Raw genomic sequence first — 14,020 nt, 5'->3', positions numbered from 1 at the left:
AGATAAAATAAAGCAAAATACAAAACTAAAAAAAAGGTAAAAAGTACTTTTTGCTTACCATAATTTGGTATTTCATCACCAATCCTCACAATCGCCATGTTCGACTTTTGACCTCGTCAATCGTTTTCTTCTCTATCCACGCCAATTTCAACAAATTTACAATCAAACAAGTTTTTGGTAACTCAAAACCTTAGAAGTGTTTCGATTATGTAGGGACAGAGAGAATAGACTTGCTGATTTGGGGAAGATGCAAGTATAGGAATGATGGAGGTAACTAGGGTTTGAGGTGAAAAGACGAGTGTACCCCTCAATAATTGATAGAGGGAGCACGTGAGAGGCAGGTGCTGACTTTTTGTCCAAAATTTCAAACGAGCGTCAATTATTGGACAAAATTGACACATTTCGTTAAATTAAGGGGTTAAATTGCACAATTAAAAATGTCAAGGACTAAAATGACACACGAAATAAAATACAGGAATTATTTCTGTAATTCATCCTTTAAATTATTTGTTTCTCGTTTTTCTATGTGGCGTGAGTCAAGATTCGACGTCATTTGGACCGTCCGATCAATGGCCCTGAGACTTGGAAAATTAAAAATTTATGCCGGTTCGCTGAACGGTTTGATTTAGAAGCATATTGATTCTGATAAACCGGTCGGTGAGGTTTTTCCAGTCTGCTCTCCGTCTCGCTTCACTCCTTTGCTGCGAGGTTCGCTTTACTAGTTACATCCTGTATATGTATATATCTATACATTTGCGATTCATGTATGCTTTTCTAGTAGTTAAAGCTTTGATGAATTTGGGTTTGTTTAATTGAATAAAATAACAAACTTGAATTAGCAGTATATACATTTACGAATTTGATGAATTAGGGTTTTTTTAATTGAATAAAAAAACAAACTTGAATTAGCAGTATATATATATTTATGAATTTGATGAATTGGGGTTGTTTTGACGTATGATTTATGGTGGAAAATCATGGTCTGTCGCTGAAAGCTATATGAAATTTCCGATTGAGGGGTGTAGTTTTGTTATATAGTTTGTATCTGACCCCTTCACGTTAACAATATGTGAATTTTTCTTTAGGGCGTGTTTGGTCTCGTTTTCTTTTTCTGTTTTCTATACTCAAAAACAGAGTGAAAACTGAAACATGAAAATTATTTTGTTTGGCATGCGTTTCCAGTGTTTTTTTTTTTTTTTTTTTTTTTTTTGGGGAAACACACTATTTGTAAATTATTTTCTGAAATTTTGAAAACTTTATTTGCACTAAATGAAACTACAGATCCTTTTCATTACTTCTGTTTTTAAAATCATGAAAAACAAAAACGAAAACATGGAAAGAGAAAACAGGAAGGATACTAAATAGGGCCTTATTATCCAGGGTAACTTTGTTGGAAATTGAATGCCCTTTATTTAACTGTTAATTTCCCTTTCTTGCAAATATGGGTCTTTGAGCACATACCATTGATTGGTCTTGCATGATGTACTTGACTACATACCATGGTTGTGGTCGAGTCGTTAATCCGGTACCGTACCGGCCGGATCTTACCGTACCAGACAAAAAATGGTACACACAGGCTTCAATTCCATCTCAGCTAAGTTTTTGCATGGTTTCGGCCAGTTTTGCCAATACCGGGAAATTTCGGCCTAGAAACATAATACCACGATACCTGCCGGTACCGTGATTAAAGCATTCTATTTATAATTTGCCCAAAACACATCTTAGATAAAATGTTTTCCACTTACCCTAGACTCCAACCTAACGACAGATTGCTTCAGTGTCTCAAATTGAAGGCAATACAAACGTCGTTCACTGCTTTATCTTTGATCCTCTTTATCTTTGTTTTGGGACCTTTGGCTATGGACCTTCTTTATAGAAAATTCTGAACTTGATTTCATGATCTCTGCATGTTTTCCCTCGTTATATCTTTGACTTTTTGACTTTCTTTTCTTGGATTTCTTTAGTTTCTCTTTGTATGGAGAATTGATGCATTCTTGCTGTGTGTGCATGGTAGGTGCTCGATAAACAGGCCCAGCCCTGGCCCAAGGCGAGCAAGGCTGCCGCCTTGGGCCCCCAAATTTAACCAAATCTAAGGGCCCCAAAATACTTTTAATCGATGTAATATTAGTAGCTCTAAATTAAGGCCCGGCCCTAGTTTCTTAACTTCACAACACAGTCCAGACAAAAGACCCCCAAAAAAATGCGGGGTTCCAAATTGAATTACAAAAATATATTGGGTAAAGTATGTAAATAATAAAACTCTATCAATTAAACCTAGTGCTTTCTATTCCTTCCCATCTGTAAGCATTGGAAGCAAACTGTGCCGAGACCAAACAAACGGCCAGTCGAAATTCTAGGCCACAAGCTAATCAATGCGGTGCTCTTTTAAATTCATTGCTCTTATTTGATTTGAGAACTTTGCTTTTCAATTTAATCTCTCTTTTTGTTTTTTTCTTTTTTTTTTTTAAAAAAGTATTGATTGCATTGCTTTTAATTTTAATTTGTGCCATAAATCTAACTTCAATGCCTATTTTTTTAATCTTATTTTTTTTTGTTGATTAAATTTTGTGATGCTTATGTTTTGCTTGAATCAAATATTTTCTTCAATTGTTTCTCAATTTGTTGGTGTTCTTTGAATTGCAGAATGTCTATTGAGTTTTAGATAATCTATCTCAGTTGAATTTCTCTTCAATTTAGATTAATTTTATAATCATGGTTGTTTTGTATGTGAAAGGAAAAAATAGAAAAACTAATTCAATTTAAATAAAATTAAGTAATTTCATTTTGCCTCACAGTTTTTTTTTTTTTTTTTTGGTAGTTTTATGTAGAAGACCCCCATTTTAATGTTCGCCTTGGGCCCCAAAAAACTCAGGGCCAGCTCTGTTGATAAAATGCCAGAAACAGAGTATTTGTGTTTGTGTTTGTGTTTGTGTTTGTGTGTGTGTGTGTGTGTGTGTGTGTGTGTGTGTGTCTCTCTCTCTCTCTCTGTACCTTGTTGTAAATATTTATTTTCTTCATGTTTTCTTTTTATCTTGGTTGGGTGTTTATGCTATAAACAAAAATATATAGAAGTTGTAAAAAACTTATCTTTGTCAAAATTTATAGCAGTGAAAGTGAAACAGTGGATGACTATTTCACAAGTCCTTTTAAATATAAATAAATTTGTGTTTCATGTTTTCATGCTAAAATTATTTGATATTGGATAATTTTTTTAATAAATATAATATAAAATATTTATAACAATAAATCCGAAATGGTACCTGAAAATATATTTGTACCGATACGTACCATACTAGTAGAAAAACTGGTACCTTGTCCTTTACGAGATTGACAACTTTGGGTTATAGTTGGAATAAATCCCCCTCTGATGATTTTTTTCCCATCATAGTTTTTCTAAATGTTGTCCTGTGGGTTATGTGTGTTTTGTTGCTAAGCTCTAATAACTTAAAAATATTTTGTGACCAAGGGGGTGTAAGAGCTGTAACCTTAATTCATATTGGTTAAGCTTGATTCTAGATATTATTCCTACCTATAATACATGTATAGGATTTTATCTAGGTATGCTCTTTCACAATTGCTTCTGTCAAATTACAGTATTCTTGGGGTAATCAATGAATATGGAAATTACAAATCAAAATAATACATGAAGAAAAGTAACTAGTTCACACCTCTAAGATCAACGGTATCTGTTAATTTATTACATTATGCAACAAATACCAGATTAGATGTCTTAGATTTCGTTTCTTTTGTTTTTTTCATTCCATCCTTTTAGTTGGTGGTTTGTTGCCTTTTGCCGAGTTATCTATCTGGTACAGGGACTAGTAGGCTAAAAACGAATGTTTGTCAAGACACAAAAGCTATAAAGCATGAGTGCAACTAATTAATTTTTGCATTTAATTTTTTTAATTATTATATGTCATATAGGATGTACCGGACTAGACCCATATCTTAACTTTTGAAGTTTTACCCTATCGACATACCCGTACGTACCCACTCCCATCCTGCTTAGGCACAGAGAAAATACATGATTGAATCAATTGAGGATAGGACAATAGGTGGAGCTGGCTGGCAAAAATGTTTCATGAGGCAACTTAAATGTTTGTAAAATGGGCCCCCCATTTTTTTTAATCCTTTTCTCTTATCAGTAGTAAGTTTTGAGCAAAATATTTTGAGAGAACTGTAGAAATTAACACTCCCAAGTGTAAGCATGAGCTATAATGACCCTTGCAGCTGCTCTAATTTGGCAGTATGTTTTGAAAATATTCAAAGACGGGGGAGCAAAGAGCAGGAGAGATACACCAGAAAGAGATCGATCATGGCATTCGGAGGTTCAGCTGTAGGTCCACCGGCAGGGGCAGGAGGACCATCGGCAATAAGGCAGGTGAAGCTAGACAAAGAATGCGAGCTGAGAATTGAAGTTGGTCCTGACACGCTCTCCGCCTTCGGCTCCTTACTGGCACAGCCGAGATCTTTAGCACTGAAATTGCTCCCTAAATCTGGCTCACCTTCCCTCCCAGGCTCAAATTCGCAGTAAGCATCACAAACATATGATTATAATCTTTTTTGATATTTTCAAACACACACACACACTGGTATATATAGGTAGACAAATAGTTATAACTAACTATCATTAATCAAAATGACAGTGAATCAACTCTCACTCTGTATTTTGATCCCTAATGGATTTTTTTTGCCATAAGACAAAACTTCAGGGAAGTCCTTAAAACTAGTTGTATATTGTAATCATTAATGAAGAAGAAGATACTTTTCATCTCTGATTACTCGATAATTTCCACAAGCACAAATTCCACTTTTATAGGCCCAAAAATTCTTTCACAAAATAAGCCATCTTTTTTCCGGTTTATTGGTTTTCGGGGTTTTGTCACCTCTCCAACTATCTCTCCATTAGGTAGGATTTTATTGGCCAATAATCAAAGTGCATTTGACCCAATTGCTTGGAAGCATATCATTTAGTAGAAATTTTCTGACACCTGCTAAAGGAACTCTGGTGAAGTGATTGGAATAAATTATTGTTTATATTGTAAGTTAGTGTGTTCTCTAACCTCGTCTTGATCGATATTCAATCTCATGTATCAGGTTTATACTTGGTATGGAGCCACGGTTTAAATGGATGGCACTACTGAAACTGATTATACAGCAGATGAAGTATGCTTGTTCTCTAAATCAGTTTTGCATCATAATCTAGTATCATGCTGGCATATTTGTTAACAGTAATATTTCAAAAAGTTTTTTCTTTTTTTTTAATGATGACAAAGCTTTGCATTATTGATTACAGACACCAATGATTAGCTATGTAAATGTGCATGCTGTACTGGAAGGACGTAGAAATCGTGCTAAAGCATCACCTAATGACTCTGATTCTTCACAGGTATTACTTTATTTGTACATTTGATATGCCAAAGAAAAGATAAAAATAGGAAACAAAGAAAGAAATGGTACATGGAATTATATGCCTGTTTAATTATTATTTATCATGGTACAGTGCAGTTTTGACTGAACATGGGAGCAATCACTTTTGAAATTGAGGAAAAAATTCCAGCATAAACAAGAGATATCCAACACTTCCAAGAAAGATGTTGACAATGATATCTACCCTTCTTTGTTGTTTTGATCCAAACACTTCCAGCCTAAAGATTTCATAATGCCCCATATGTTTTGGCGTAAAACATTTGCAATTGTAAAATATTTTCCTGTAAATGTTTATGGTAAAATATTCTTTTCCCTCATGTTTTGCTAAACTACTAAACAAAACTTCTGTGATAGAGAAATTCTATCAAACATTTTGAAGACAATGAAAAGAAGGCATGCTTTAGAACATTGAAATTCCTATCTCAGATCTAATTGAACTGGGTAATGAAAGTATAAATCAGTCACCAAGTGATTGAAACTAAAAAAAGGAATGGTACTCACTTTGAGTGAGCCAAAACACACCATGAGAGCTAAAACACACATTAATGTGTACCATTTGGACGTTGTTTTTTTTTTGTTTTATGTTCCAAGCTTTGATCAATCTACACAGCTACTACATCAATGAGTTTTACTTTAATAAAGATTGGGATCTAGACTGCATGATTATAAGTGGCACTTGAGGTGTAATAATAAATTTTTACATACATGTGGATAGATACATAATTACTTTAGTAGTATTCATTTTTTAATAAGATTGGGAGAAAGAAACTGCTTATGATGTGTGCTTGGCTAAAATTTTTCCAACAAGGAAATATTGGTGTATAAATGAATACAAAAGATACCTATCCCATTGATTTGTAAACTAAACTGCATTTTGATGCATATTAGATGAGACTGAAGTATTCAAAACCAGTGCTATGTCTGTTGAAGTGTTCTTTCGTGTAACATAAGCGTTGCAGCACCTGTAGATGTAATTCCAGTTTATTTGGCTGGTAGGGTTTGTTTAAGTGAAAGAATAGCCAAGGATTGTTTTTTGGGTTTGATTACTAAAGGTTTGGGCTGAAGAGAAAAAGATTTTGGTGGGAAAATTAAGGTGTATTTGTGCCATGTTCCCAGGTATTTGGGGGATTGAGGAGACAGTTTCCTAAATGTGCATTTATAATTTAATACAATTCAGATTATCCCTCGTGTGATTTGATTTATTTATCAGGTCTCTCTTTTTTTTTCCTTGGTTCAGGGTCCCAGGGTAATTGTTGTGGGACCTACAGATTCTGGAAAGAGTACCTTGTCAAGGATGCTTCTTAGTTGGGCAGCCAAACAAGGTTGGAAATGTACTTTTGTGGATATGGATATTGGCCAAGGAACTATAACCATTCCTGGATGTATTGCTGCTACCCCAATTGAAATGCCAATTGATCCGGTGGATGGAATCCCTCTGGAAGTGCCTCTTGTTTACTTCTATGGACACACAACTCCTAGGTAATGATTTTTTTTTCTTCATCAATTTTGACCATTAGTTCTTCACCTTTCATTTTACTTATTAGATTGGTTACACGTGAATACAGAAGCCTGTATTTCCATTCGTCACTTCTTGTTTGATTTTAGTTAGCTTTTCTGTATCCAGTTATCATGAATGTTCTTAGAACTGTTGCTTCAGTGTCAATGCAGATTTGTACAAGGTGCTTGTGAAGGAGCTTGCTCAGACTCTGGAGAGACAGTTTGCCGGAAATGCAGAATCTCGAGCTGCAGGCATGGTAATAAATACCATGGGATGGATAGAGGGTGTTGGTTATGAGGTAACTGAGTTTCAAGTTTCCATTGTTAGTCCTGCTAGTTATATTAAAATGCAGGGGTGCTCTATTAGTATCGATTATATGGGATATGTTGTTTAATTAGTATAGTATCTTTTTGTATGTTGCTGCAGTTACTTCTTCATGCAATTGATGCATTCAATGCTAATGTTGTTCTGGTTTTGGGTCAGGTAATGCTTTCCATATGAAAACTTTGTCATGTGTGTATTGCTGCGATCTAATTGCAGCTAATCCTATTATGAGTTGCATTTGCTTTGATTTTGTTAGGATAGTTGTTTGTGTGCCACTTCAGTAAAACTACTTAGAAGCAGCTTTTTTTGCTTTAAGTTCTGAAAATGTTTGTTGTGGGCTGCTGCATTTTGGCAATGCCTACTGTTTGGTATAACTTGTCAGGCTTTTAGTTTATTTGTTTTCTAAGTTCAATAAGCTGCAAATGCTCACTTTTTTTGGAGCTGCGCTTGGAATACTTCAATTTTTAATTTTTGTATTTTTTTAAGCTGCCAGTAAGTTTTACTTAACTGCAACATTGGGCTTAATATATTATGATATTCAAACAACATGACATGTCAAAGAATGAGATATATTGATATACTTTTCAGCTGAAATTTACGATTTTAACAATCGAAAACCATGTTTCTCCAGATAAACTAATTATATCCACACTCTGATCGTGCTTCTGGGAATTTCCTTTTTTTTAACTGATTTTAAATATTACGATTGTGGCTGTATCTCACTGCATTGCTACTGAATGTTATTAAGTTCAATTTTGTTCGTTAGTTTTGCATGTGCACTGGTTGCTAGTAACTTAAGAAACTATTTCAGATTCAATTTTCACCCTGGGGTGGTTCATGTTTTTAAGCTCACCCAAACCCTGCACAGGAGAAACTTTGCAGCATGCTGAAAGATGTATTGAAAAGCAAGCCAAATGTTGATGTTGTATCGAGGAATGCAAAAGTCCGTCAAAAGGCCAGGAGCTACAGAATAAGGGTAAACATCAGCCTTTTTGGTTATATATATAGGAATTTTGTCAATCATTTAGTTATTTGTGTTAGTATGGAGAAAATCTTGAATGATTATTTACAAATTTCCTGCCTTTTTCAACAAATCCTTTTGTGTTTCCTTGTTATAAAGCTAAATCATGCCGATATTTTTTATTCCAGGAATATTTTTATGGCCTTGCAAATGATCTTTCCCCACATTCCAATATCACAAGTTTCAGTGATTTGTCTGTCTATAGAATTGGTGGTGGACCACAGGCGTTCAGCCCTGCCAATTGGTGCAGAGCCTGCTGCCGGCCCTACACGATTGGTTCTTGTGAATATCAACCAGGATTTGCTCCATTTGGTTCTTGCTGTTTCATTTGCCAAAGAACCAGACCCAATTATTTCAAGGTATATGAAATGTCCTTGCCTTTCTTTTTTCAAAATCCATGGTATCATAAGATGGGAGGTGAATTAGTAAAACTTTTTTGAATGTCGCCACTGTAATGTACATTTGGCCTCATGATTTAAGTTGACTCATCTGTAAATTTTTTAACCTTGTTTAAGTGCATGAACTGAATAATTACTTTTTTCTTACAGTAATTTTAATTTTAAATTAAAATTATTCTTCTATAACATACATTGTACATCAAATATTTTTTTTTTTAAAAAAATTGCACGTATATTGCACAGGTCAATTGTTAGTGTAGATATATATATATATATATTAGTAGTATTTTTCTTTTCTTATGCAGCACATTTTAAAGGCTTACTTTTTTAAAAAAAAATTACATCATGCATTTTTCATTTACATCTAAAATTCTATACAAATTTAATTTTAATTATAATAACCAATTTTATGTAGATTCTATTTGAGAAATGCTTATTTTTCATCATGTATTTAGGTTTGTCGCTGTCAAATTTTTTTATATAGTTGATATTTTAATTTAATTATTATGATATTGGAAAAAAAATATCTCAGTATACAAATAAAAAAAAAAAGACAGAATGTGCTTAATTATATGCGTCTCACATATCAAATTAACTTTCTTTTATATTTTTTATTTTTTCCTATCTTAATAATGTCTTAATATTAATTTATATTTAATTTATTATTTAACATGTAATTATTTATTACAAAATATTTATATTTTATTTAAATTTTATATACATATTTACAATATGTATAAATAATGCCAAAAGAAATTAAAGAAAAAATCAATATTGTACATAATTAATTTATGTATTTTCTTCTTAATCCAATCACAGCATATTTATATTTAATCTTTTAAATAAATTTTGTGTAATTCTATTTCCACTTATTTTTATTTGCCAAATAAATATAAAAATAAATAAATAATTAGAATCACTTTTAGTTTTATATTACTAATTTTTTTCTTCTAATTTAACTATTATTTTTAATATCAAAATGAGTGCTTATTTTATTATCTTATAATTTAATATATATCATATAAAATCATTACATAATATTACACTTTTATAGCACCATAGAACTAAAATTATCAAAATAAACAAGTAATTTAACTAAATTTATTATATATAAGTATTCAAGTAATACTTTTATAAAACGATAAAGTTAAGATTATTAAAATTAATAATTAAAATCAAAATTTTATTTTAAATTAAAATTAAAATTAAAATTATTCTTTTGTAACACATATCATAATATAAAATATCATTATATTAATTAAAGTTAACTTTATTATGATTTTATGTGAGACATCATATTTCTATAAGTGATTTACCTACACGTGTAGCGTCTAATTTGATATTGATTGATTAAAATAATGGAACTCAATACTTTTTTTGTTAAATTTTTAGAAGATAAATTAATAAATGTCAAATGATAAATAGTGTGAGTATTATTTTAAACAATCATGATTCATCGAAAATGATGATATTTGATTTCAGGTTGAGAATATATCCCCCTTTTTTTATAACTTTAAAAGAAATTATTTTTATGAGCGTATTTTACATAGGATCACATACAGTGATAAATTTTTGTATCAACCATTAGATTGTTAATATTTGTTACACATAAAGTATTAAGACTTAAAATTAAATTTTCATTTTAAAAATAAATTTCATACATTGTACGAATCACATACTAGTGGATAATAATAAAAGACTAATTCCAGTTTAAGTAGGAGACGCAATTCACTTTGGATTGTGATTCTCATATATCAAGCCAATCTTGTCCCATTCCTTCTTGAACTATATATGTATTTGGATTCTCTGATAATTTCATTCTCACTCATCATTACTCTCTCTCTCTCTCTCTCTCTCTCCAACCATGAAGAAGAATTGTGTGCTACTTTTCTGTATTGTTTTCTTCCTTGTTTTTGGAATATCAGTAGAGTGTCACAATCAAACTTTTAACGTGTTAGATTTTGGAGCGGTTGGAGATGGATTTACTGATGATACCCAGGTCAAAAATACTTTCGGTTTTTAAATTTTTTTAATAACATTATTATTGTTGTTTGAAAACTTCTTTTTTTATGGATTTGTTTTGGCATATCACTTCTCTTCAGTTTAGTTTCACAATTTTTTTTTTCTTCTCTCAGTAAAGAAAAAAAAAATCACAGAAAAGTATAGTACAGATGAATGCATATGCATTGCACCATTACATTATGTCATTTTATTTTATGTAAAAGCTTATTTGTTTGTATTGTTATATTGTTTTCCAAATATCATGGACCACTTCAAATTATTATCAATTAAACTTATGTTTATATATATTTATAGTATTATATAAAATTTACACCATCACGTAAAACTTTTTACCTAATTGGTTAGATGAAATTCATATCAAATATATGTATATATATATATATATAGATTATAGAAGAATTGATGATTGTAAGGAAAAACAAGTTGGATTCCTAAGGTATTATCAGAAAAGATAATGACTCAAAAAATATGTTAAGAAATTTATCTCGAAAATAGAAGTGTTTTGATTCAACTTTTGTACAATGAGATCTACACTTAATCTAAATTACACTAGACTTTTTTTTTAGATTAATTTTTTAAGTCGATAACATTGTTATCATATTATTAATAATAATTATAAAAAAAAGAAAAAAGATGCTTATAAGCTTAGTTGTGTGCGCAGTCTTTTGAGGATGCATGGAAGGCTACGTGCTCGGCAAGGGAAGTTTCAGGTTTTAGTCCAACCATGCACGTTCCTGATGGCTATGAGTTCTTGCTACAACCTGTAATCTTTAGTGGCCCTTGCAATTCCGAAGCCGTTAACGTCGTGGTAATTACAATTTTAGATTCATAAATTTTCTCATATCATATGTCATCATTATAGGTCAAATTATTTTTTTGGTCTCAAATATTTTATTAAAATTTTTGTACAACTAGAATCATTAGTACAAATAATTTGAAATATTTACTTTGATATTGTGGGCTTATACTGGCCCAATAACACGGTACAATCTTTCTTTTAACTAGAAATAAGTTACCCTATCATAGATTTCAATATTTTCATTTTTCTCTTATTTATTTATTTTTTAATATATTGTTATTGAATTGTTAAATTGATATGGTTTATTATAGATAGATGGAAACCTAACAGCACCAAGTCATCCTTCAAAATGGAAGTGCGACGGAAGTAACTGCCGTCAATGGATAGGCTTTATTGAGATCAATGGTCTCTACATTTATGGCTCTGGTACTATTAATGCCCAGGGTACCAAATGGTGGGGTTCCTCCGATGTCAATCATAATAGAGAGGCAAGAAGCCTCCTCTCTCACTTCATTTAATTATTTTTAAAATAATTATCACTGTCACACCATTTTAATTTAAATTTTTTGTACAAAATAAATATTAAATCCTTTTTTTTTGGGCTTTACTAATATAAGTTTCTTTTCTTCTTTTCAGTACCATGGGTCAAAACCAACGGTGAGCGACACTAGATTCTTTGTTTTTAAATTATTTTGTCCCTATGTTTACATTGTAAGTACTACATAATATTTCATGTTTTTACAGGGGTTCGTAATAGCACATTCTAACAATGTGCACATAAGTGACCTAACCTTCATAGATAGCCCTCAAATGCACATGGCGTTGGAAAGGTCGACATGGGTATATGTTTATAATCTCACTATCACTGCCCCCGGCGATAGCCCAAATACTGATGGCATTCACATTCAACATTCCACACACGTCTTCATAAGCCAAACTCACATTGGGACTGGTATATTATCAAACATAATAATACTATCTCTCTTAATTTTATATTGTGTGACAAAAAAAAATAAAATTTGTGAATGGATACAGCATGCTTTGTATATTGTGTAAGATCTTCTGGTTTTAGATTCCTACATAATTCTACCATTGGAAGCATTTTGCTATGATCCAAGTGAACATGAAGATTTGGAACTGAAAGTCGATGCATGGCACTTTACATATGTATATTTTAATTTGGTTGTTTATCAAAATTTAACTCAAAAATATTAATGCAGGTGATGATTGTATTTCCATCGGAGATGGTTCATCATATCTCAACATTAGCATGATCACATGTGGTCCAGGTCATGGCATAAGGTAACAGGGAAAACCTTTTTACAGTTCCCTCTCTTTTGTTATTGTTATTATTGTTTTGAAATTGATTTCATTTATTTTTTAATTCTTCTTTGGTAAAAGTATTGGAAGTTTGGGTATAAGAGGGCAATATGAGACAGTAGAGAATGTCTATGTAAGCAATGTGGAATTCAGAGGAACTTCAAATGGAGCAAGAATCAAGACATGGCAGGTAATTTGTATCAAGAATATAATATATAAGGCAAATTTGTAAGCTTATCACTTTAATACAAAAAAAAAAAAAAAACTCAATGCCTATTAATATCAATAATGTCATTGTTATATTATTCTGATAAATAACTATTTTTCTCGTTAATTTTGTTGTTAATTATATTGTCCCTTTGGCATGCTTAGGGAGGGAGCGGATTTGCTAGGAACATTGTGTTTGAGCATATAAGATCCATTGGTTCAGCTCATCCCATCATCATCGATCAATACTATTGTGACCACACGCATTGCAAAAATCAAGTGAGCATTTCTTACTCTATGACTATGACTCTTTTTTTGCTTGGGTTTTTTAGTTTTGTACTCAAAAATAGTAATTTTTTGATCTTTTCACAATACATTAATCTAACTTAACATTGTGATTAATTTAATCAACTTTCACAGAAATCAGCCGTGCAAATTAGCAATATCAGATACAGTTATATTTACGGGACGTCGGAGGAAGATACAGCGATACACTTTGCATGCAGTGAAACAGTTCCATGCAAAGATATATATATGAATGACATCTACCTTCAATCGACTCAACTGTGTAAAGAAACGACGTCGTTATGTCAAAATGTTGCTGGAAGGAAAAATGGTCCAGTTTTGCCCAGTGTCCCTTGCTTGACTGATTGATAAATTTGTACTAATTCAAAATGAGTACCATATCTACTATAGTCAATATATAGTTAAATTTATTTTGCTGATTTTCGTACCAACTCAAGGTTTTATTCGTAATAAAGGTATTTAAAGTTTGCTTTTCAGAACAAATGTGCTTTTTAATGTTTTGTTAGTCATATGATATATAGATTCACATTTAATATGGGGTGAGTTTTAATTACAATAAATTTAGTTTACGCATTTTATTTTGATCACTTTCTGAAACTATTCTTGTTTTTAAAAAGTTGTCACACTCCAAATAATTCCACATATGGGGCATTTAAAAAAAAATAATATAAAATTAGTGCAATGGGACTTACTAG

The 14,020-nt window shown here is 31.7% G+C and overlaps 1 protein-coding gene across 8 annotated transcripts; it reads left to right on the top strand.

Annotated features, from left to right (window-relative positions):
• Positions 1-528: 528 nt before the first annotated feature.
• LOC114288404 (putative polygalacturonase At1g80170) lies at positions 529-13,808 on the top strand. 8 transcript variants are annotated; one of them, XM_082924492.1, is made up of 17 exons: positions 529-708; positions 4,248-4,530; positions 5,098-5,166; positions 5,297-5,389; positions 6,668-6,909; positions 7,099-7,226; positions 7,355-7,411; positions 8,121-8,228; positions 8,402-8,632; positions 11,355-11,501; positions 11,804-11,980; positions 12,129-12,149; positions 12,237-12,444; positions 12,713-12,794; positions 12,894-13,002; positions 13,185-13,298; positions 13,440-13,808. In XM_082924492.1, exons 5-17 carry the CDS (start codon positions 6,855-6,857, stop codon positions 13,671-13,673), a joined length of 1,671 nt encoding a protein of 556 aa, XP_082780618.1. In that variant the 5' UTR covers positions 529-708; positions 4,248-4,530; positions 5,098-5,166; positions 5,297-5,389; positions 6,668-6,854; the 3' UTR covers positions 13,674-13,808. The 8 variants fall into 8 exon arrangements, with proteins under 8 accessions (XP_082780618.1, XP_082780585.1, XP_082780610.1 ...); XM_082924459.1 differs by having other exon boundaries at positions 537-708; positions 7,088-7,226; XM_082924463.1 differs by having other exon boundaries at positions 547-708; positions 4,231-4,530; positions 7,088-7,226.
• The last annotated feature ends 212 nt before the right edge of the window (positions 13,809-14,020 follow it).

The sequence above is a fragment of the Camellia sinensis genome, chromosome 1 (genome assembly GCF_055761805.1).
Source record: "Camellia sinensis isolate YWXY chromosome 1, ASM5576180v1, whole genome shotgun sequence".
NCBI classification, from domain to species: Eukaryota; Viridiplantae; Streptophyta; class Magnoliopsida; order Ericales; family Theaceae; genus Camellia; species Camellia sinensis.
This window is presented reverse-complemented; position numbering and strand designations above follow the sequence as displayed.